Source organism: Plodia interpunctella, chromosome 16 (genome assembly GCF_027563975.2).
Source record: "Plodia interpunctella isolate USDA-ARS_2022_Savannah chromosome 16, ilPloInte3.2, whole genome shotgun sequence".
Lineage (NCBI taxonomy): Eukaryota > Metazoa > Arthropoda > Insecta > Lepidoptera > Pyralidae > Plodia > Plodia interpunctella.
In genome coordinates, this window is record NC_071309.1 from 1,840,824 (window position 1) to 1,865,874 (window position 25,051).

Sequence of the window (25,051 nt, forward strand, 5' to 3'; positions counted from 1 at the left end):
AGGAACATAACAGCGTACCCTAACTTTAATGAAAAAGTATTTTTTTTGCTAAAATTATTATTTTATTTTATTTTATTTTATTTTATTTATCCGTATTACTAACGCAATTGGGGTTGAATTGTACACACAATTATTATCCTTATAATTAACGCAATAAGTATATTTTCCTATGAAGAAAAAAATACTTGCAAGTATTTTAAAACCTGGTTTTTGGCGCTAGTATTAACACGTACTCGCACCAAGTAGCCCTAGTATCGGATTTTGCAAGTACGACCATGCCTAAATCCAATCAACCAACATGTTTGCACAGGTAGTACCATGTACCTAGTAGGTACCTACTGTCCAAAACAAAACGGTTTTCATCCGTTTTACATGTTTGTTTGCCATCAAACTGTATGAATCTGTGGATCATTGACGGATTTTCGTAAACCCAACAAGGGCGTTTCTATTTCTTACTTACGACAGTTTATTTTTATGTAAAACATATTAAAATTAAGTTTTGAGTATGCATGTTATGGAAATTATGGAATTCCCAAAATGTGTTTCACATCGTACGTAACTAACATATCACAAATCTTTTTGCCAAATATCATCTTCATTAGTCACGTGATTTATGATATATTAATTCTAAGCTCTTTGTTTACGAAGATCAAGATATAGTAACATTCATTATAAAAAATATGTAAAAAAAAAACGAAAACCGGTGATGAACCGGATCTCCGTGCACCGGTGAAGTAGAAACGATAGAATAATAGTCTGACCTGACATTGACAATTCATTATATGGTGTGTTTGTTTAGTTTTTTGGTTATAAAATGCTTCTATGCTTGTACAAATGACAAGATTTTGCTGAAACTTCAAGCATAGTTTTTATTGTAGAGTAAAGCTTTCTCAAGATACAGTAGTGTTTGTATTTTTTCATTGAGAAAATCCGAAAATGGTAAGTATATTCAAAATACTACTATAATTCAAATAAATAACCCGACGCACACAAAACATAACCTACAAACTTGTTTATTTCAGGGAAAACAACGTAAAACAAGGAAAATTGTTGAAAAGCGGTTTGCTAAAATGAAGAAGATGATAAGCCCAAGCGACAGCAGGATAAAGGCTAACGAAAGAGCTGAGCCAAGGAAAAAGAAGCCTGTAGATCCACATGAACTCAAGATACGTGAAGTGCCACAAACAAGTTCAGCTTTATTTTTCCAGTATAATACACAATTAGGACCACCTTATCACATACTTATTGATACAAACTTTATAAATTTTTCTATCAAAAATAAATTAGATATAATGCAAAATATGATGGACTGTTTGTATGCAAAATGTATACCATACATAACAGACTGTGTGATGGGGGAGTTGGAGAAGTTGGGTAGGAAATACCGCGTTGCCTTAAGGATTATAAAGGATCCACGATTTGAAAGGATAGCTTGCCTTCATAAAGGCACATATGCTGACGACTGTATAGTCCAAAGAGTGACCCAACATAAATGTTACATCGTGGCGACAAATGATAAAGACTTAAAACGAAGAATACGAAAGATTCCTGGAGTACCAATTATGTATGTGGCAGATCATAAGTACACTATAGAAAGAATGCCGGATGCGTATGGTGCACCGAAAGGTGCAATTTAATTGTAATAAATCTTTAAACAAAATATTTATTTTATTCATTTATTCTGAAATAATTATGTTTGAGCCTCAGCATGAATCCATAGTTTATTTCATACAGACTTACTAGGTGTATTCCATATTGCTATGAAAAAAGCTGGTCTAAATGTAGTAAATAAATAAGACTTGTGAAGGGAAGATTTTTCACTTATAATGAATACATATAATAAAACAGTAAAAAGTGTTTCTTTACATTGAAGATATTTAAATTAAAAAAATTGATATTGATAGAGAATCAGGAATAGAATAAGATTTTTTTTAAAAAGGCTGTTAATCTCTGGTTCTACTGAACTAAACTATAGGGAATATAGAAATGAACAATTTAACAAAAATTGTTCACTCTGATGAGCATTTTCTGTTGAGATATAAAAAGCAAAGATCTGGAACACCTGATGTAGATCTATGATGGTACAGCTAAACTATAGGGAATATGGAAATGATGCTCTATGAAAAGTTGTTCAGTTGAAGCTCATGAGGAGCATTTTCTGTTGAGATATAAAAAGCAAAGATCTGGAACACCTGATGTAGATCTATGATGGTACAGCTAAACTATAGGGAATATGGAAATGATGCTCTATGAAAAGTTGTTCAGTTGAAGCTCATGAGGAGCATTTTCTGTTGAGATATAAAAAGCAAAGATCTGGAACACCTGATGTAGATCTATGATGGCACAGCTAAACTATAGGGAATATGGAAATGATGCTCTATGAAAAGTTGTTCAGTTGAAGCTCATGAGGAGCATTTTCTGTTGAGGTATAAAAATCGAAGGTCTGGAACACCTCTGTATGTATAGGTATCGTTACATTTGTCTGTACAATTGAATTTCTCTAATAATTTTGACTCATTACCAAAAATTGTTCGGCCACGCGAAAGTTATGAAAGTTAGATAAAAAAATATAAGTAGTTACAGTATCTTTGCTTAGATGCAAAATATTCATATTCATTCTGACATACGTCACAAAATTCGAAAGCCAGGTTTAGCTGGATACACAGATATAAAAACAATGATGGATAGTACAATTATTTAAGTGGAATTAATATTAATAATTTTTTTTTTGATAATTAGCAATATGTACTTTATTATTATAGAATAGCACACTTAAAATTATTAAAGTAAACTAAACAAGGTACAATGGTTTAGATTGTGCTGTTGTGAGCACTCGGAGATCCAACAACATCAATTATTTCACTCATGGGCTTCGTCTCGTTGTCTGTCGAGCTGCATATTGAAGCTGGTATGGTGAGAGTCTGTAAAGATAAATGACGAATTAAAATCTCTTGTCTTTCATCTGTTCCCGGTGGCATTTGGGGCTGTGACGCCGCGTGGTCCATGGTAAAGAAAACCTTAAAATTTTGATTATTCTGCTGCGATTTCATTGGCCGAGTACAGATACGTACTTTACGCGCTAGTTACAGAGCCAAGAGTTGCGAAAATCATAGGAGCTGACGCTGCCAAGAAAAAAATTTTTATTATTCAGCTGTGAATTTATTGAACCGAATACAGACAGATTCGTACTTTACGAGCTTGGCATTTAGTTGCTAAAATATAGGACCTGTATGGCGGGCTTATAGTTGGAATTGGTAGGTAATATAACAGGTAGAGAACTGCCATAGTGGCAGTTAAGCCACTTTCGCAATGGTTGCTCATTGGATAGGTGACCAAAAATGTATTATCTCAAATACCTGCGTCCTTCGAAAGGCATGTAAAGTCGTAGTCTAGCTGTATTTACAGCCTTTATTACCCCCACAATTTGCATTGGGCCCGCGTGGAAAACGCGTAGCGTCATGGCCCATATACCTTACAATTTCTTTTAAAGGTTTCTTTAAGGCAGGCCAGTGCCTTAGCAGTAAGAACATTAAAAATTAGTGATGATGAATACAACAGGTGGCGATCCCACCTTTCCAGGATTGACAGCTTCATACTGATGCCGGAGAGCCTGCAGCTCGAACTCACAGGACACCAGTGCGCTTTTCAAGTCCAATACCAATGCCAAGTCTGATCTCAGCTCATTGAAGTGTTTGCAAATAGCTTCTGTCGGTGTCGGCGCCACATCTTAAAAATTAAAATGGTGATCAAAAGTCATGTATCCATAGGTACTTTACTATAAAGGGGAAAAAATCTTTAAAAACTACTGGACCGACTTTGATGAAATTCGGCACAGAGACACACGAAACGTGGTGTAACACTAGGCTACTTTTTTATTATGGTTTTACCCGAGTGAAACCTGTATAGGCCGCCAGTATATAATTCTCCTCGATTATTGGGTGCACCAAAAACTAAAAAAATTTGAAGATCCGGTTACGATCGGCCGCCCTGACGTCTCCCTTGGGATTGGAACGTGCGTGTCAACGTGCCTTTATTCCATACAAGCATGCAAAAAAGGGCTTACCATTATTATATATTATGTTTATTTATTTCTATGGGAAAAAGAAATCTACGAGTATATTAAAATACATGGTCAAAAGGTATACTATGAGTGCTGATAAAAAACTATAGATATAAAACACGAATATAATAAGTGATTCGTGGTTCTATCGCCATGCAGGGACCACGAAACATAGAACACACGTCATTGAGTCCACGCGTTCTCTCTTTTTAATTTACATATTTTTTAAATTCATACCATGCATACACGATAAGGGAAAAAGATATAACATGTGGACGTCAGTAACGTGCTACGTTTGTACGTTTCGTGGTAGGCCTTTTGCTGGCCTACCATCAACTTTTAACGGAACAATTCAAATCAACTCATTTAGGAATTTAAAATGAATCATATTCATAATAAAAATTAAGTCGATGGTATGTGTTGGAAACTCTTTAGATTTTCTGGTGTTTCGACCTTTTCTATGAATTGTCAAAAATTTTACTGTCATAATATATCGATTTTACTAAAGCCTACACGTTTTTTATTACAGTTTTAGTTTCTAAATTCCCTTTTCACCTTCTATTATAAGTTGTTTAGACATGCACAGTACGAATTAGCGATGCAGATCAGTTTAGGTCCAGATGTTTGGTTCCTCACCGATGTTGAGGTGCCGCAGCTCCTGCTCGATGGCCTTGGCCTTGCGGCCGACGCCGGGCGGCAGCTTCATGCGCTGCGAGCGCAGCGCCACGCCGGCGCCGCGCGACTCCGGGAACTTGATGCCCGACCACTCCACTGTCTGGAGGACAACACGTTTTTATTTCAAAACCGTGGCCCGACCTCATTCTTATGTATTGCGACTTTGCGAATAATATACATAGGTATAATGTGTATGTAATAAACCTACCTATATCATTGTTTATACAACTTTGTTTTAGAGTTGAAATTGTAAACATCTATATTATATACTGTACATGTAAGCGATTATGAATGACAACATACGTAAATAAACTTTATATCTAACCTATATAGGTATCGTATACCTTTCACTGCGCAAGAGGTCGGGCAAAAGATGAAAGCGACAGCACTATGTGATACTTTTACATAAAAAAGTTCTTAGCAGTAAGAGCTCCAGTATCATCTAGCTTCATGGATCTGACAGACAGAAAGGGATACAGTTATACAACAAAAGAAAGAGTAGGACGACGTAGGCTTTCCTATTCTGTCTAATACTTACGTGCGTAGGTTTCTGTTAGTCGATCTGATCCAACCAAGTTGTATCGTCTGTGTTATGCTTTGACTTTTAAATGAAATTTTATGTTTTATCTCTTGAATAGTTTTCAATACATATTTGTTGAGAGGGTCGAATGGGTATATAATAATAGTAAAATTAGAAAATATTCATATAAGGATATCATGTTCCGCTTACCACAGCCTCAACTGCCCGGACTGGTCTCTGCTGAGCTGTCAACTTTTTCTTCTGCAACTTCTTATCGTGTCGTCTTGCAGCATTAGGCGTAGTGTTGGCCATGTTGGCAGCACTCTCGTTATTATTCGCGACGTGATTGGCCGTCGCTACATTACCGCTGTCTGCTCTTGAGATGAGCTTTTGTAGGTCTTGGGTCTTCCTTTCTCTTTCTCGCTTTCTGGCCTCGATCTTCTTTAACTCCGCTAGCAGCATTTGCTCTTCATCGATCTATCAGATTGGATTGAAGAAAAAAAAAATATTTTTTACATTTAATTTGTAGAGTAAAAACAAACCTACACCTATCCAAACAAACCAAAGAGAGATATTTACAAAACCTTCTTCTTCAAAAGCTTCTTCTTCTTCTCTTGTCAGTTGCATTTGGACAGCTTAGAGAAATAGATTGTTAATAAAATACCTGTTCCTGTGTCCTTTCAAATAGTCTCCGAAGTTGTTCCTTTCTCTTTCTTTCGTGTTCCGCGTCATAGTGGTAAGTCCGTTTTTCACCGTTGATCAAGGTGCTTGTGTTAGACCAGGGATTTGTTTTCACCTAAAAAAATGTATAAATTGTTTACTCATATATTACAAACCGCAAATCCCTAATATTAAAATACATTACAAAACATTCTACAATATTTTTGAATAGGACTAATTCATCAACATGTCTTTCTTTCAAGGGTTTTCTGGTTACATCCTCAGTCACCAAGAGTCCGACTCTTGGTGACTGAGGATGTACCAAGGTTCTTATTTTCCACACTTTGCACAGTCTTTAGCATCAATAGTTGTCATTTGTCTTTACAGAAAGGCTTTTGATAAATTATAGTCACAATTTGTCTATGTCTCTTCAGGATAAATGTTCTCCTATTTAGTATAGAGCTAACAGTTTCAAGACCAAAGGCAATAGTTAGCTTCATATTAGACTAGTGTCCAATAAAGGAATGCTCATTTTGACTACCATTTTCTTGCTTGATGTAATTAACTAGGCACATAATTTTTGCCCACCAAAATAAATGTAACAAAAATATATATATACAAAAATTACTTACTTTGCTCAATATAGAACATATGTTGTAATATCTCTCCTTCAAGTCCTCAACACTCCTATCTCTGAAAGCAGCCCGATCCCACCTGTCGTGTATCACAATGAATCTGAGATCGAACCGTTGGCACAAGTCCATCAAGTGATCAGTTTCTGCTTGACTCCAGTCTTCGGACTTCAGGTACTGGTTGTATTCAGACTCGGAGTAGGATGGTATTGAGACTTGCTGCAAAACACATCATTCAGGATTAAAATATCATTAGGAAATTGTTTTGAAGTGTTTGCAAATAGCTTCTGTCGGTGTCGGCGCCACATCTGGAAAATTAAAATGGTGGTGGAAACTTACTATAAAGGGAAAACTGCTGCAATATTTTTTCTAATATTACAATTTTGTAATATTAGAAAAAATATTGCAGCATGTGATTCTGCTGATAGGATTAGTCCACATCGATAGCCAGTTTTAAAATCACAGTCAAAACATAAAATTTTTTAATGTTTATTTTTTACAACAATCCTGTCACTTACACCAGCAACCACAAAGATGAGAGGAGCAACGAAATAACTGTTTTAAGTCACATCAGGAGAACATCAAAACAAAGAACATAAGGTATATTAGATACTTACTGTTATATATTGGCCTAGTACTTGCTCACTTTATTAATAGATAAAATGTGTATAGTCTGTGGCTTCATGTTGACACTTAATGTGACATTACTTCACTTTGTTTTTACCGCCAATACACAACACTGACAACAGCTACTTAGCGTGTTTTATTTATACACAATTAATTGTTATTTCGAACATAACAGTGGCGACGAGTCTAAAAATTAGTAATGGAGAATACAAAGGCAATAAAATTCGAGGAATTCAACCCTCAAGTGGACAATTGGGACGTTTACATAAATAGACTAAAGTTTTGTTTTGAGGCTAATGGCGTCATTCTGGATAGTGTTAAGCGTGCTAATTTCTTTACGGTGTGTGGTGCTCGTGTGTTTGAGACTTTGCTGGCGCTTATCACCCCGCGGACGGCGAATAATGTAACTTTTAATGAAGTGGAAACAATTCTTACTAGACACTATAGCCCTAAACCAAATGAAATATCCATGTCATATCAGTTTTACAAACGTGACCAAAAACGTGGCGAGAAAGTTGCCGATTATGTCGCTGAGCTAAGAAAGCTTAGTGCATATTGCAATTTTTCGGACTTAGAGCGTACGTTACGAGATAGACTTGTGTGTGGAATGTGCGACCAAAAGCTTCAATATGATCTATTAAAACGGGACAATTTACGCTATCACGACGTAGTGGATGCTATGTTTGCGGCTGAAAGTGCGGGACGAGATGTACGCATGATCCAGACTGCTTCAATGACTGAGCTTGGAGCGCCGTCTTCGTCGGCGACTTCGTCCGTTGTTGAGCCAATGGACATTAATGTGGTCAACTCTAAACTGAACACTCGTTTTTGTTATCGCTGTGGTGATAAACATCCAGGAGAATGCCGATTCTTAAATGCTGTCTGTCATTTTTGCAAGAAAAAGGGACACATTGAAAAGATTTGTATCAGCAAAAAGAAGAATGCACCAAAACAAGTTAACTTCACTTCAGAAGGATTTGCAGATAATTTAAATGGAATTTATTGCATACAAGGTTTAAAGCGAGTGCCACCCTATGAAATAACAGTGTTAATTGGCAATACATCCGTCCGTATGCAAGTGGATACAGGGGCTAGTTTCTCCATATTAAATGAAAAGTCTTGGTCCACAATTTGTAAGTCTTTGCCACACACCATCCTCAGACCTGTTTCGCTGTCACTACATACTTGGACAGAGACACCAGTCAAAATTGTTGGACAGGCAACATTACCTGTAACATACAAAGAACATAAACAAGATCTCTCAGTTGTCATTGCCAAGGGTTGTGGACCCAATTTACTGGGGCGTAATTGGTTCGAACCATTGAACATTACTATGAATGTTAATTTTGTATCGCACGAGTATGATACAATAGAAAATTTATTTGACAAGTATAAAGCGGTTTTCAAAGAGGGTCTTGGTACTTATCGTGGACATCCAGTGACTATACATCTGAAGCCAGGAGCAACTCCAAAGTTTCTCAAAGCGCGTCCAGTGCCATTTGCTATTAAAGAAAGAGTAGAAAAAGAAATAGATAGATTAGAAAATGAAGGAGTATTGAGACCAACATCATTTGCTAACTGGGCAACACCTGTTGTACCTATCATAAAAAAGTCTGGTGAAATCAGATTATGTGGAGACTATCGTAGTACTGTCAATGAGGCAACGGAGTCTGATACCTATCCCATGCCTACAGCCAATGAAGTATTTGCCACAATAGCAGGAGGTAAAATTTTTACAACATTAGACTTAGACAGGGCGTACACACAAGTGACGGTAGATGAGAGCACTGCAAAGTTGTTAACACTGAACACATGCAAAGGTTTATATACTGTACATCGATTGGCATTTGGAGTTAAGGCTTGTCCAGGCATATTTCAACGTTTGATGACTTCTCTATTGGCAGGGATACCTGGAGTAGCAATACTGATCGATGACATAATTATATGTGGGTGTACTGTGCTAGAAATGTTAAATAGATTAGACATTGTGTTAGATCGAATAGAAAAGGCTGGCCTGCGGCTTAATAAAAATAAATGCAAGTTTGCAAAAGAGAAAGTAGAATTCTTAGGTTTTGTTATAGATGCTGAAGGCATACACCCAGCAAAAAGTAAAGTTGAATCTATTGTAAATACACCAGCGCCTAAAAATAAACAAGAATTGCAAGCATTCTTAGGACTGTACAATTTTTATGAAAGATTCATCCGAAACAAGGCCACATTACTGGAGCCACTACACCGGCTTTTAGACTCTAATAACCCATGGAAATGGACAACAGAGCAACAATCGGCATTTGATACTGCAAAAAATCAAATTACTTTCGATTTGACATTAGTACATTATGATTTAAACAAACCTTTGATTCTCACATGCGACAGTTCTGAGTATGGAGTTGGAGCAGTTTTGTCACACAAATTTGAAGATGATCAGGAGCGACCTATAGCCATGGCGTCGAGAACATTACATGTGCATGAACGGCGGTACTCACAACTTGATAAGGAAGCCACCTCTATCATGTTCGGCATAACTAAATTCCATAACTACCTTGTGGGCAGGAATTTTTGTATAATTACTGATCATAAACCTTTGTTGGGCATATTTGACCCAAAAAAACCAATGTCTAATATGATTTCACCAAGATTAACAAGGATTGCCATTGCTTTGTCTATGCATGACTATGATATAACTTATAAACCAGGCCCACAGATTGGTAATGCGGATAGTTTGAGTCGTTGGCCCAGACCCGTTCCAGAAGAGCCAGAAACCCAGTTATGTGACGTTTTGCTGATGGCAGAAACACCCAAGGATTTTCCATTCCAACCTGAAGACATTGCCAAGGCAACTAAGTTGGATGCAACATTGCTCCAGGTGATTTATTATATACAGAGGGGCTGGCCAGCCAAAGAAGGTAGATCGGACCTACATCCTTATTGGCTGAAACGTGCAGAATTGTCAGTACAAGAAGACTGTATACTTTTGGGCTGTCGTGTAGTGATTCCTGAATCTCTACGTCAAACAACATTGCAAATTTTACATAAGACACACAGTGGAATCGTCCAAACCAAATCTTTGGCCAGAAGTTATGTGTGGTGGCCACGTCTCAATGATGACATTGAATCATTAGTGAGTGGTTGTAAGACCTGTCTAGAACATCGTCATATGCCCCCTAAATCTACACATGAATGGATAACACCAGTGCGGCCATGGTCAAGAGTGCATATTGACTTTGCTGGACCCTTCCAAAATAAATATTTTTTGATTCTCGTAGATGCATATTCTCGATGGCCAGAAATATTTATGGTAAATAATACAACTTCTGCTACAGTAATTCGACATTTAAGATTAACATTTGCCACCCATGGACTATGTGAAGTATTAGTTTCTGATAATGGCACATCTTTTGTATCTGCAGAGATGGAAGATTTTCTAAGAGCTAACAATATTCGTCATATTACAACTGCTCCATACCATCCAGCAACTAATGGACTGGCGGAAAGAATGGTACAGACCGTCAAAGACAAGTTAAAAAAATTAGAGCCTACTACATGGGATATTAAAATACCGAATTTATTATTGGGATTACGAGTGACACCTTGCACTTCGACAAATAGAACTCCGGCAGAGCTTTTGATGAGGAGACGTTTGCGTACTATTCTTGATACCATACATCCTGAAAATATAATAGCTAAGAAAAGGGATTACCAAATAGAGAATAATAGCAAACAGAAACATAGAGAAACTAATGTGGGACGGAAGATTATGTACAGGAATTATAGAAATGAAGGCCCAAGATGGTCACCAGGAGTTGTTATTGGTAAAAGTGGACCTTCAAGTTATCAAATTAGGAGAGATAGTGATGGAGGAGTGATTGATCGGCATATGGATCAAGTTATATCTTTGAGAAAGCCTGAAGATAATAATGAAAGTAATATGGAAAGTACAGAGACGACATACGGAGAGACAGAGGCAATGGATGTTGAAACTGAAAGCATTATTGAGATCCCTGATGCAGACCAGTGGGCTGAGATGCTAGGCATCCCTTTTACTGCACAGCCTTTCGCTGCAGAACCTTCATCCAATGCAGGAAAAATTCGAAATAAATTATCCACACAGCCCAAGATTCCCTATCAGAGACCTAGTACCTCTTCAAGTGTTGATTATATATTGTAACTAGTAAATAGTCAATAGAGATGTTAATGATTATATGGAAGTTAATTATTCATTTCTTGTTGTGTAGTGAGTTTTAGTTAGATTGTTAAATATTTAACATATATCAATAATGGGTACTGTTTTGTCACGTCTTATACTTGGGGAGGAGATATGTTATATATTGGCCTAGTACTTGCTCACTTTATTAATAGATAAAATGTGTATAGTCTGTGGCTTCATGTTGACACTTAATGTGACATTACTTCACTTTGTTTTTACCGCCAATACACAACACTGACAACAGCTACTTAGCGTGTTTTATTTATACACAATTAATTGTTATTTCGAACATAACACTTACTTTATTGAACTGTGCAAATGGATACTCTTTTGCTTCATCGGCAGCCCGCTTCCAGTGGTAGAACACGGCATTGTCAGTCCTGGCCGGGTTCGTAAATGGGGCCCATACCCACTTCCTCACCTTTCGCATGCCCAATTTTGCCTTTGTTTGTTTGTAAGCCTTGCCTAAAGCACAAGCAATAAACAGACATTATGTAAATATATTATGTCTCTCTGCATTGAAATTACTCTTTTGACTAATAAGTGTAATAACACATGTTAATATTTTCTACATTACTATATGTACATAAAGCACAAATTTAGTATATTTGTATAAATAAAAGTGATTTTGTATATTTACCTGTGTCTGTTGGTAACATAGGAGGGAGTTCTTTGTTAGAGTCGTTGTATAAGAGGGCAAACACTTCCCGATGCATGCCTTCAGGCCGTTTCACAGCTTTTGCAGTCACATATTTCTTCTTGGCTCTATCACCATGTATTATACTTTCCCTGCTGATTTCAGATGCAGGCATTTCTATGTCTAATATATCCAATATATCAGCCATCTTTAGGTTTTGTTAGCTACTGTGATTTAAATAATTTCCAAGAATACTGCCTGAAATAAATAGAAAAACATGAAGCTACTCCATATTACTTTTTGGCGTTTATATTGATAGTTAGCACGCGAATAAGCCAATTAAATGTGTGTGTTTTAACACTTACTTAAATATTTTATTTCAATGTAATCAATAAACACACTGAACACCCTATTCTATTTACAAGTTGTAAAATTTATTTATTTGTGCTTTGCGTAGCATCGCCATTGATATTTGATTGACATTGACAAATCACTGATATAAATAGAGTTCAACTATTATCAAATAACACTGACATTGACAGCCGGAAATAACTCTTTTTTTATGTCCGCTTGGCATGTGCACAGATATTATCACCCATGATTCCCATAAAAGTAATCTTGACTGTACCTAGCCAAGTACATGTGTATATTATACTAGAAATAATTTAATGTATTGCCCTCAATTTGCCGCAATAAAGTAAACTCTTTGATGCGTTTACGGAATATTGTAACAATGTAAATAAATAGGTACAATTAATAAAAGCACCATTTTATTTAAAAACTATTTATTGTTATATAGGTACCGATAATATATAGGTAGTGTTACATTGTGTCGTAAATACAAATATGATATACTTAGGTATTAACTTAGAATTAAATGAATAAACACTTAATTTTACATAACTTAAAACACTTAGTTTTTTAACTTAAAAATATATTTATAAAACGTAACGATTTTTTAGGTACCTCCTCCTCCTCCTGTATAACAAATAATTCGAAATAAGTATAACATTTTTAATACATTGCATTGTAACTATTTTAATTAATTAGGTAGTATTAGTGATTATAACAGTACAAAACGTATATTATAATTTATCTATAACAAATAATTTTTAAATATAAATTTAGATCGATCGTGGAAACCAATAACACGTCACAATCTAAAAGTAGGTCGACCGTGTTCTAGACTTCGAAAGGGAGTCTGCGCATTTGACTTCCATAAGTAGTGCGTGTCTAGCACGTTCTATACAAAAACTATAATGACCTAAATCCTATTTAGACTAGCTAAATACCTATACAAACTCACTTCGGTGGTTAGCCCTGGTTAAAACATACTTATTCTAAGCTAAAATATGTTTTGTCTCTTTCTGGCAATTTCAAATATTATAAAGAACTATATTGACAAAATATTTTAGCGTATGTTTTAACTTTCTTATGAATTATAGGGTAAGTAAGACACAGGCACATGTATATTTTTAAAAGTGTTTTCTTAATTTATTATGATAAATCAAACCCAATTAATCAATCAATAAAATACCAACAAAAAAGATCTATTTCAAAGGTCTCTCAGGCAAGAACCAGCCATGCAAGCATTTAGGAACTTCTGAAGGTGTGGCGAACTCTGCGCGCGCGATCTCCGTCAGCGTGCGCGCGTCCAGCACGAGCAGCGCCACGGCGCGCGTGCGGCTCCCGCCCCACACCACCGCGCTGACTAGCACGCCGTCGTCTTCATCCTGGGATATGACAGAACTTTGATTTAAAATGGAACGAAGTATGTATTCTATATAATTATATGTATGGTACTCTCTTGTTTGTTTGAACCTAACAACTTTTTAAATATTACTTGCCTGGTGTCCCACTGGTGGGCAAAAGCACCATCTCTACTTCGCCACCCAACCCTGTGCGTAACTTTATTTACTGTACGAAAAATAAATACATATAAATTAAAATTAGGATATAATAATAAGTTAAAACATGTTTCGTCTCCTGTTATGGTCAAATATTGAATATAGAAAAAGTATGTACCTTTGAGTTAGTAAAAAAACCATTGCATTTTCAAATTTTTTTCATTCGACTCCGTCAATGTACTTACCTTACCATCAGGCGAGGGGACGAAGATGGGTTCGCTGGGGTAGTTATTGGCGTCGCACCATGTTTTAACTTCCCCCGATATCGTGTCCACTTTTATTATCTGCAAAAAATAATGTTAAGGTAAATATATTGCCTCTCGATATCTGACACTTGTAATAGATTTCATACGCCACCACTTGCTGCTTGGTGAAGGAAAACATACTGAAAAACCTGTACACTGGTTGTCTATTTAATTTACTAGTGTTAATGTGTATAATTACTTGTCACTAAATGGCGGTAGGAAGTCAAGTCATGTTAGGAAAGAAACAGTACCTACACGAGGAAGAATCATCTTATCTTACTTAGTAACCACGAGTTACTTAATACTCAATATTTTTATTGCATACCATAAAGTTGACAGTTATTATACATCAAATAAGAAGTTATTAAACATCAATATCAAAAAAGGAAAGCAACTTACTGTGCCAGGATTTTCGGCGTCTACATCCGAACTGATCGCATAAAAGTATCGATATGGACGACCTGTGGAACACAAACATACACTCTAATGATACAAACATAATGTAATGTTTCATTAGCTAGGTTGTAATGATGGAGGAAAATCGAGCATTGCAGAGCACGGGTCAATAGTTAATTATATTTATTCCGCAAATTTCATAAAAAAAGACCGAGCGGTTTAACTATGAAAGCGTGACAGACAGAAAGACTGTATGGCAGTACCTAAGAACGTAACGATATGGATTCCTCAACAAATTTGAAGAAAAGATTTAATATTCGATGGTGTGGCGTACGGACACGCACAGAAAAAAAAACAATAAGAATCAAGCTTGCATCCTAACTGTAATTCTATCATTGACAATATCATAGTGTATCTTGGGCTGCACAGCCGACGTCGGTCAGCGGCAACACGACTATTTGCCTCTCATCGTCTGCATATGAACCTCTACAGAAGCAATCCTACCGTTGACAAGATCGTAGTGTATCCTGGGCGTCTCGCAGCCGAGGTCGGCGAGGCGCGCGCACACGAGGCGCGCGCGCGCGGCCAGCGGCAGCGTCACGCGCTGCGGCCGCGCGCGGAACCAGGACGCGTAGTCCGCGTTGCTTTGCATTGTCTGGATATCAAACATCCTTTTTATTACACTATATATTATACACTAACCGAGACACTTTGACGAATTTTAGCGCTTTTCATATACATTGCTGGTTTCTCATTTCGAAAAAAAAAAGCTCACATAGAAACTACGCATAATATGCAACAGCAATTTAAACGTCCCCACTGCTGGGCCTCTCCTTATGGATGGATAGGTATAGAGTGTAGATAACAGTTCATTTGTTCTACTAGTTCAAAGTTTACAATGTTGCAATCTCGGCCTACGAGTCAGACCTTAGCATCATACTAAGAAAGATCAAAATGGCGTTTCGCCGGACACACGAACGAGACGTCAAAATTCCTACATTTGCATTGCACAAAAGAATATCTTTACCTTTTAGTTCCCGCATGCCCCCTATCAGATTGCGACCCTATTATTGTTCAATTGTTTTTATTATCTCCAAGATCGAAGGTTAATCAAAAAGGTCGTCGCACACCAATATATTTGTAGCAATAATGTTACCTCAATAGCGTGTATGTACATGGCATCTAGAGCCTTGGCGTCCTTGTAGGCGCAGATGTCGACCACCACCGCGCTGTCCTGTTCGAAGCAGTTGATGATGTGCAGGTAGAACATGGCCTCCATGCGGTACCGCTTGAACTCCTTGCCGTCCTTCCTGCTCAGCAGGACTATGTGAGTCTGGCAATTGATTTAATATTAATGACTGTTCATTCTTATTAAATCAATCCTATATGTTAGCAACCATTTTACTTAAAATTATGTAGTAATCTATACTATTATTTTAAAGAGGTAAGCGTTTATGAGTTTATATGTTTGAGGCGGGCAATCTCCGAAACTACCGAACCGCTTTCAAAAAATATTTCACATTATCCAAGATTGCTACAGGGTACATTTCATTCCAAAATTCCCACGGGAGCAAATCCCAGGACAAAATCTACTTTTATATAAAAAGACAGAATATTATTTGACAGCACTTATATGCAATTTAATTTAAAATTAATTTAAATTAATTGCAATTTGAAATGGTGTAATTAAATCTTTATTTAAGAAAAGGAAACAAGAAAGACGTCTCAAGCTTTCGACCGTTAGTATCACCCTGTTTAATCGCAAGATCTCTGAAAAATATTTACATGGTACATTATTTAAAATTTCTAAGAAAATAATAATGTTGTATGTGAAGAACAAAAAGGTTTTCAAAGTTATATTTCCTGCGACAGAAACTTTAACCAAGAAGAAATAAGTACTGTATTTGCTTTAAGTTACCTACCTCATGGTTTGGATACCACTGGAGGCTGGAGGCCAGCGGTTCGTTGGAGAGCTGGTTGCCGACCATATTAATCAGCGACACGGATAGAGGCTGTTCCACTATCACGAAGTAGTTCTCTGTTATACCTAAAAAGATTAATGGCATTTAATCACAAGGAAATAAATAGTGGCACAAATGGAAAAGGAGATCAGAATTTAAATATATGGAGAAAGGGTAGATGAGAAAAGAGCATCCGGAAACTAACAAATAATTCCTTATAAGCTGCAGACGTGCTGTCTTTTATTCAATAAATAAATAAATAAATTTACCATAAAAAAATTTGACACGTGAGAGATTGAGCAAAAACTCATACTGAATCATGTAAAAAGTTCACTCAATGTTTTCTAATACTTACGAAACTTACCAAAAGTATGCATGTACGAGGGATGTAGCGGCCATTTTGGTTTAAGGCTGGCGACGACTTGGGCATTTTCGAACATGTCTCCTAAAATTCATTTTAGAACATTTAAAAAGCCCCAATAAGGTAGTTTTGAAGTAAGTAATGTAAAATTACTTATATCATTTGTAGGACGTTAAAATTCCAATTTACCTTTTTCTGTGAAAGGAAATTTAACAATCACGTGCTTGAGCCGCCCTTTTATAACAGACATTCCCAAGTTGTAGACGTCTCCTGAAACGTCAGAGAATTATATAATAATAAAAACTTTTCCAAAACAAAATCAAACCGACTTCAATATTTTTAACACTCAGAACCGTGAAATAAAATCAATAAACAGGTTTAGTCCAAGAGACAAAAAAACATTGGCATGTTAGTGACTACAGACTGACGGACATAATGATGTCCGTCAGTTTATTCTTAGAAATATTCATTTAGCATTCATTCATATTTTATTCCAAACTTAGTCACTAACATTGATTTTGTTTTGGAAAAGTGGGAGAAATTACCAAAGGGTAATCATGATAAACTTGGCACAAATACGACTCAATTCCACAAAACTTTAACATACTCATATTACTTTATTCACCAACCAAGTGTTAAATAATAGTGCTTGTAACTTCACCTTTTATTTTATACCTACCATTAGGCATGACGTGGGGGTGTGACGTGTGGTTGACTAATGCTGCACAATCCATGAGATTTTTCCTCTCCAATGTATCCAAGGTTACTGGGTCTACTCTATAAATATAAGTAAACTTCTATAATTAGATAGTTTTTATCCTGTATTTAATATGGTAGATTTCGCTAATAAATAAAATTGATAAAATGAGATGGTGGCGCTAGTTTTTGGTTATGTATACTATCGACATAACCAAAATTTACATACATAAAGTATGTAAATAGGTGCATGTTCATTGTTTTTTAAATTCAATACAAATAATTTCGTATAAAACTTTATTTTTCACCAAGCTCGGAACGAAGAAAAAAGTACCTACATTAGTTACAAAACTTTTTTTTAACCTATTCCGTCCCGATCCCGGGCAACAGCTAAGCTGTGCTATCCGATGCCAATCCTTAAAAATATATTCAACATAATATTTAAGTACCTGTGTATGACCGGGCCCTCTGTGAAAGCATAGATTTCGTCTCCGAACGGGTACAGAGATATCATCGCGTTGTCAGACAGTGACTCTCCCGGCTTGAATATCGCTGCCACCCTGCAATACTTCCGTAATTTATTGACAACAATAAAAACAATATCTACTTAAGTATATGCTCACAATATAATTGAGTATATGCTGAGAGTACAATATACACATATAATAAAGAAATCATTTATTTACACATCTTATCTGGTGTCGTTAGCCATTATTTGGTAAAATTATCAAGATATCTATAAGTAAAGGATATTATTAAGTGTCTGGCGATTGGTTTATAATCCGCATCTATAAAAACGAAACAGCGCTTCAATATAACAAACTCACGTTGTTAGAGCGGCAACAGAAATACATCATTCGTTCATAAGTTACTTAATACAGCCTAACAGGGTACAGGTAATAGAGTTACGTTTTACCATTTGGGTACGGAACCCTAAAAAGTATTTTTATGCAGAGAACAGACTGATGAAAACGAAAGAAATGTGTCTCATCAAGTGTTATATTCTGTGGTGTTACCTGTCGAAGATGGTATGGCAGGGGTCGGGCACAGCTTTGGTGCCAAACTCGGTGACGACTATGCGGTTGGCAGCGTGGTTCTTCTTGTAAGTGTTGGACTGCAGGAAGCGGCACTGGTATGTCACTGAGCCTCCGTGGATCGCAAACCTAGACAAGAAAATCTGCCTTAATCAAAATAAGAGAACTGGCGCTAGTTTTATGGACTACCTACAGATACAAGGGGTGAAATCGGAGTCCAATTTTCAAAATTCAAAAGTTAACACAGGTTTGGGTGTCACATAATGAACCTGGACACATATTATAAAATTTGTATCTCAGTATATCTTTGATGTGCTTATTTTTGTTAAATCAAATTTACATTTATATAAAAAAATTAAGGAAGTAAATAGTGTAAACACTCGAAATAAGCATAACTGAACTAAATATGTTCGGCGGTCTTTCGTGGGTCAAAGTGTACAATTATTCAATAACTCCCTGCAGAGGCATCTACCAATGAAAAAATTTAAAACTTATGTTAAGAAAAATTTAATGGATAAAGCGTATTACACAATTAACGCCTATTTGACTGATAAAAACGCATGGATCCTCCCGACAACTTTGCCTCTCTACACATGATTTTCTAATTTTTATTTTACTGTTTTTTATTTTATTTTTTATTTATAATTTTTATTATTATTATAATAATTAATATATTGTGACATTTAAATTTTATTTGTTATACATGTACGTGATTTGTGATCTTCAAGTGTCTGAATTATACTTCTATTTCGACGAATAAGATTTGTAATTATGAAGTCACGGGAATCGAGTGTGTCATGCTCACTCAAATGGTCAATCTGGTAGTGGCGTCGTGGGCCGGGTCGTGAGGTTCCCTCTATTATGGTTGAGCTACGCGATGGCAGACCCATGCGTCAACTCGTGAACGGGTGCTGCCAGAGGAAACTGGTCATCTCGTTTCTCATAATTTTTTATGTAAGTTAATTGTGTTTCACATCGATATATATATATTATAATCAGCACTCGGATCACAATCATAACCTGTTTTTATATACCTTTTGACTATGTACATTATGTACTTTTATATATTATTATAAAAAAACATTGTAAGAAACAATAATGGTAAGCCGATTTGGCATGATAGGGACCAACACTGTTCAAATGAGTTTCTTTCCACATTTCTTCTCAGCAGTGGTCGTTCCAAAATGTCAGTAGTTTGTAGCTTGTGAGAAATAACTATAAATATAAAAATTGACGAGAAAAAGTGCCTGTGAATGTCTAATCTTGATTGAATTTAATTTGAATTTAAAATACTTCCAGTTATATTGCGCAGTGACAATTTTCTAGTTGATCGTCTATGAGAAAATGAGTATAGCTTTTTTTAAGTCCCTGCTCCTTGATCGAAATTTACAATGCGCTGGAACAATTAGCTGAGCGATCCCGTTGTATCATTGAACTACACCAGTAATGATGCAGGGCAAACTAATTAGATGGTGCGTTGCTGCGCAGGATTGAGTACCTGGCCTAAATTATAATCACCTGCGAACCACGATCGTGTAGCTAATTGCAGCAGATAAAGGTAGGCTATTTGTCAATCTACTAATTGTCGATCTGGGTTGTTGTCGTGCATTTATCTATTAACCTCTGTATGACAGACGTCCTCAATCGTTTCACTTACTTAACTGATCACGTCACACGTATCAACAATGATCTGATGAGAATAATAGGCTTATGAGGTCAAGTTTTATAAGTAGCACTAGTGACCAGTCGTGCCTTACATATTATTAAACAATGTCCTCTACCGTGTCTGTCTGTCTGTTCTCAATAAACTCAAAACCAAACATTTTCATGTGATTTTCACCAATAGATAAAGTGATTCCTGAGGAAGGTTTGGGGGGATAATTTATTATGTCTAGACCCGAGCGAAGCCGGGACAGGCCGCTAGTGCACTATAAAATGTATCGAAATCGCTGCAAGTATACCTATACGTGCAGTTACGTAAGTAACATAGTTAAGTAACCTATTATATTCGAAGAGTTCCTTCGATTTCTCCGGGATCCAATTATTAGATCTTGATATGGTAACTACAGGACTAAATTTATGGTAGGTATTATATATTCTTTCGTATGAAAAAAAAAAAATCTGTCCTGGTGGTTCGCAAAGCGTTTCGACCGCTGCCGAGACCCAGAATGAGTGATCAAGATTGATATATGGCGTCTATGAAAACCATTCATTGTCTTCATCAGTTCCACTATACACGAAATCGCAACAAGTACAAAAACGTCACGTTATCTTTGAATAATATTGTAACTATAAACAAGATATTTTGAAAGTCAACTGAAGACGTTTTATATGTGCGTATAATTTTATTTGACGAAAATTATAAAATCGAATTTAAAATCAAGTAAAAGGTGGGTGTCTAAAAGTATAAAATTCACCTGTGAAGCAGTGCGGAGCTATCGAACAGGTGCTTAAACCGCATGGAGCCGACCTTGAGGCTCCCGGGTCCATTCCGGAGCAACGTGCCCTGTAGCCAGCTGGGGATCTCCCCTGAAATTGCGAGAAAATGTTAGGAATCTATACTGTTGTTATTAATGTTACTAATATTATAAAGTCTGTCTATATGGCTATACCGCTGGGTCCATTTTGATGAAATTTTGAATAAATATAGTCAACGACCTGAGGTCAAACTGCGGCAGCCGCGTGTGAAGCTGCTGGCAACAACTTACAAATTAGCATTTCATAGCATCTAGATTATAATGGCCTTCGACATATAAGTTATTTAAAAAAAAAATTTTTTTTCGGAGGAGTTCCCCACTTCCCTAGGGAGTCAATTTTGGGTCCACAAATCATGCTCAATAAGTCTTGGAAACTAAAGCGATGTGGAAATGCATGTAAAAATGTTTCATGGGTCCATTACAATTCCTGTAACGATAATACATAGACTAACCTGTAATCTTGCCCTGCAAGGGCTCAGTAACCTCCTCCTCACACGACCGGAGCCACACGTTGGCGTCACAATTTGGATACAACTTCGTTTCGCTTCGCGCCATTTCAACTAAAAACTAGTTTAGATTCATTTGATGCATATTTACCTTTTTTATAATACATTTTATATTTGTGTAATAAAGTTAAATGTATATTTCCTATCCGAATATTGACCCTCAATTTCACAAGATGTAGATATTTTAATTGATAACTGCTCATCGCCAATCATATCCTATGAAGTAAACCTATGGATTATTTTCAAGGAGGTGAATTCCCACATACACAATATTATGTACATACCTACACTTGAAAAGCATAACCCTCCCGAAGGGTCAGTAGGGTAAAAATATGTAACTTTCCGTACAGGCCATAATCCTATTTACAAAAACTAGTAGGAATACTTGAGAAAATAGTTACTTATGTGGATATCAGCTATACAACAGTGATTGTATCTAGTGGAAAATACTGAGCTATTCTGATCACTAAATTTTCCTTTTACTATACTAAATTGCTGTTATGCAAGCATAGGATATTATCGTGATATCGAAATTAGTTTTTATCGCTTAAAAAAATAATTTCGTACCACGAACCCAGAGGATGTATGTCTGTATGCATTTTGTTACTCGAAATCAAGAAATTTTGTCACACGAAAACTATTGTTATGACATTTGGTACATGGTTAGAATAACCTGGAATAACACATCTTTATCCCGAAATTCGCAACTATGAAAGTAATATTTGAAATCTAAAAATTTCATTTAATTCAATAGCGCTCTTGCTAATTCCAGTTAGTTGCTAGTTCCATTTTTATTTTTTTGATAACATATTCAATAATTTTAAATCATCTTGTATTTATTTGGAAATCGATTTTAAAAGCGCAATCAATAAGGAATCAAGTGAATTAACGTAGTGAAAGATAGCTCTTTCATATAATACTAATTTAAATTCTTCTCATACATACAATTTTACAAAAATAAAAGCAAATATATACTAAGATTGTAGCAAGTGTAAACTACTAATCAATCCCATGGGTGACAATATATATGTGTATTAATAAAATAACTCATTAACATTTCCATTGTGTACTCACGTTATATCCAGAACATAAAATATAAAGTACCAAACAAATACTAGGTCCGAGCAAGGGAGTAAATACGTCTGCTCGCACGGAGAACTGAAACTACTGTAAGGGTTGGTGTTGTTGTTACGGACAACTAGATCGCGCGACCTTCGCCCATACCTGTGGCGGGTATCGCGATCTAGTCATTATACACGTTGTAGAGCACCGAGGGTTCTAGATAATAGTCATTATTTTAATTTGACAGGATTATTCAATTATGTAAGGTAGAATTTTGTTTATTTAACAAAATTCTATCTTTACATAATTGTTCGATTTCGAATTTTATTTATTTTAACACTAGCTGCGCCCCGGGGCTTCGCTCCCGTGGGAATTTCGGGATAAAAAGTACTCTATGCGATATAGTAGGTTATATTGTACCTGTGTACCAAATTTCATAACAATCGGTCCAGTAGATTGTCCGTGAAAGAGTAACAAACAGGATAAACCTGTGCCAGTAAAACCTCAGGACCAAACAGAAAAATACAGGCAAAAAGAGTGGTGCTTTAAAAATTTTACTACATCAAATTTTTTGAACATAAAATCATAAACGTTTATTAGATAATGATCTCCTATAAGCTCGAAATACTAGTACATATGAGAAAAAGTACGAGATACTGTCTTTTTCCGTCTAAGAAGCTTTTTACTCCTACGGCCAAAATTATAACGATAAACTGAATTGCCTTTCTACTTGTTTTGAAGTTTTACTAACAAGTAGTAATTGATCATTAACACCAATCAAGTTTAATGACAATTGTTCATCGCCATTTAGCTTAAGCGTGTAATTAGTTAATGATTGATCGAAATCTAAATTATGATTGAGTAGCACGAATGAAAAACAAGATTTTGGTCGCGACTTCGTATGGGCATAAACACTATCTTTTCTCATCCCGCTAAAATGTAAACTTTACTAAATCCTCTCTTAACTCCCCAAGGAACATACTTAATAAATTACAGCTTTCTTCGCCTAGAACATTCTTCATCATCACTATCACTACATAGTATAAAACAGCCGCTTCCCGCTGTCTGTCTGTCCGTATAAAATACGCAACGGATTTAGTTGCGAGTCTTTTTAATATACCTGAGGAAGGTTTAGGTGTCGGGACGCTAGTGAGTAACAGAATGTCACGTCACACACGTGCGAGATCTGGAATGAAATTTTCACGGGAACGAAGTCTTGAAACATATTATTAACCGTGTTACACGAGTTGTCAACCCGGCGACCTTTCATGATCCTGACATTGATTCTCCGTGCCCGAGGGCAGGGATTAGGACCACGCAAGTCGCGAGCGGAAGCGGGCGGGTAATGTCAGTTTTAGATCAAATCGCATTGTTTATTTTGTTTGTGATTTTAGTAAACCCAACATTACTTTTTTACATTTTATTTTTTTATATTTTAAGGATGCTATGAATAATAATGGGGACCAAAAGTTTGTAATATATTTATTGTACAAAGAACACAACATGTTAAAAGTACATATATGTATACAAACTTAATTAAAAATGTACAAAATGATATTATTTTAATAACTTTTTTACCATTATCCGACGATTTGAATCATCAGAAAAATATGCTATAAAATGTCAACGCTAAAATATTCTAGTTTGAAGAGTTTTTTGTAGGTACATCACATTTAACTTCTAATGGCACGCAGACAACGTTTAGAAAACTAATAAATCGTAATTTGTAAAAATTCATTCAAGAAACACGTAACAGTAGACATTATCAAGAGTGTACTTGAGTATAAATCTACTCGAGTTTAGAATGGACTGCTTATCGCGGTACGCTCATGGCTTGTAACTAATTCTATTTGATGCGAAATTTAATCCACCAGTGCCCCCCCCCCTACACGCCCCCCCTAGCCTTCGACGTGGCAAGGCCGAAGAAGTTCAATATCTGCCTGCTCAATGTCACATGAATCCTGATCCTTTAATGCGGTGTTTGTTCATATAGTGTCAGGTTATATTATAGGGAATATTAATCAAAAATGTATATGATTTATTCTTTACAATAATTCTAAATTCTAATATATTAGCGGCTCGCCCCAGTTTAGCTTGGGTAAAACCGTAACAAATTATAGGAATTCCTCAGGAATCTCAAGAATAAATGTTCTACGTATTGATGAAAACCTTAAAAAAACCGTCCGGTATTGTTTGAGTTTATCGTGTTTATGAAGACTTATTTTTATAAATGTAAAGATTGTAAATTACATTTATTATATTGAGGCTAATGTAAATGAAAACAAAAGCATTTATCAAAGCGAAGACATTTCGTAGGTCATGTAAAGACGCCGCGTTAGGCGTTACACATGCTATGCTACGCATGCTACAACTTTCTACGACTCGTAG

The 25,051-nt window shown here is 36.1% G+C and overlaps 3 protein-coding genes across 3 annotated transcripts; 1 reads left to right on the plus strand and 2 right to left on the minus strand.

Annotated features, from left to right (window-relative positions):
• Nucleotides 1-667: 667 nt before the first annotated feature.
• Bka (Bekka) lies at nucleotides 668-1,662 on the plus strand. The gene is made up of 2 exons (XM_053756770.1): nucleotides 668-939; nucleotides 1,023-1,662. Exons 1-2 carry the CDS (start codon nucleotides 937-939, stop codon nucleotides 1,635-1,637), a joined length of 618 nt encoding a protein of 205 aa, XP_053612745.1. The 5' UTR covers nucleotides 668-936; the 3' UTR covers nucleotides 1,638-1,662.
• Nucleotides 1,663-1,806: 144 nt separating this feature from the next.
• Nucleotides 1,807-12,515, minus strand: DMAP1 (DNA methyltransferase 1 associated protein 1). The gene is made up of 9 exons (XM_053756769.1): nucleotides 12,384-12,515; nucleotides 12,022-12,276; nucleotides 11,683-11,846; nucleotides 6,548-6,766; nucleotides 5,920-6,051; nucleotides 5,466-5,732; nucleotides 4,697-4,835; nucleotides 3,572-3,726; nucleotides 1,807-2,921 (listed from the first exon to the last, which is right to left on the minus strand). Exons 2-9 carry the CDS (start codon nucleotides 12,224-12,226, stop codon nucleotides 2,811-2,813), a joined length of 1,392 nt encoding a protein of 463 aa, XP_053612744.1. The 5' UTR covers nucleotides 12,227-12,276; nucleotides 12,384-12,515; the 3' UTR covers nucleotides 1,807-2,810.
• Nucleotides 12,516-13,486: 971 nt separating this feature from the next.
• Nucleotides 13,487-22,807, minus strand: ninaB (neither inactivation nor afterpotential B). Its single transcript, XM_053756994.1, has 14 exons — nucleotides 22,676-22,807; nucleotides 21,548-21,655; nucleotides 21,036-21,147; nucleotides 18,601-18,747; nucleotides 18,034-18,144; nucleotides 17,568-17,665; nucleotides 17,078-17,158; nucleotides 16,892-16,972; nucleotides 16,489-16,613; nucleotides 15,723-15,899; nucleotides 15,071-15,221; nucleotides 14,570-14,631; nucleotides 14,111-14,209; nucleotides 13,487-13,751 (listed from the first exon to the last, which is right to left on the minus strand). The coding sequence occupies exons 2-14, from the start codon at nucleotides 21,648-21,650 to the stop codon at nucleotides 13,569-13,571; spliced, it is 1,530 nt and encodes a 509-aa protein (XP_053612969.1). The 5' UTR covers nucleotides 21,651-21,655; nucleotides 22,676-22,807; the 3' UTR covers nucleotides 13,487-13,568.
• Between the last annotated feature and the right edge of the window lie 2,244 nt (nucleotides 22,808-25,051).

What these genes read in the sequence shown, in the direction of transcription:
- DMAP1 (XM_053756769.1), bottom strand. Translation starts at nt 12,226, where the DNA reads ATGGCTGATATATTGGATATATTAGACATAGAAATGCCTGCATCTGAA. An exon ending in CATTTGCACAGTTCAATAAA is followed by an intron (nt 6,767 to 11,682) that starts GTAAGTGTTATG and finishes TGTGTTTTGCAG; the next exon opens with CAAGTCTCAATACCATCCTA. An exon ending in TTGAAAGGACACAGGAACAG is followed by an intron (nt 5,733 to 5,919) that starts GTATTTTATTAA and finishes CCAATCTGATAG; the next exon opens with ATCGATGAAGAGCAAATGCT.
- ninaB (XM_053756994.1), bottom strand. Translation starts at nt 21,650, where the DNA reads ATGGCGCGAAGCGAAACGAAGTTGTATCCAAATTGTGACGCCAACGTG. An exon ending in GAGGGCCCGGTCATACACAG is followed by an intron (nt 17,666 to 18,033) that starts GTACTTAAATAT and finishes TTATATTTATAG; the next exon opens with AGTAGACCCAGTAACCTTGG. An exon ending in AGTGGTATCCAAACCATGAG is followed by an intron (nt 15,900 to 16,488) that starts GTAGGTAACTTA and finishes ATCAATTGCCAG; the next exon opens with ACTCACATAGTCCTGCTGAG.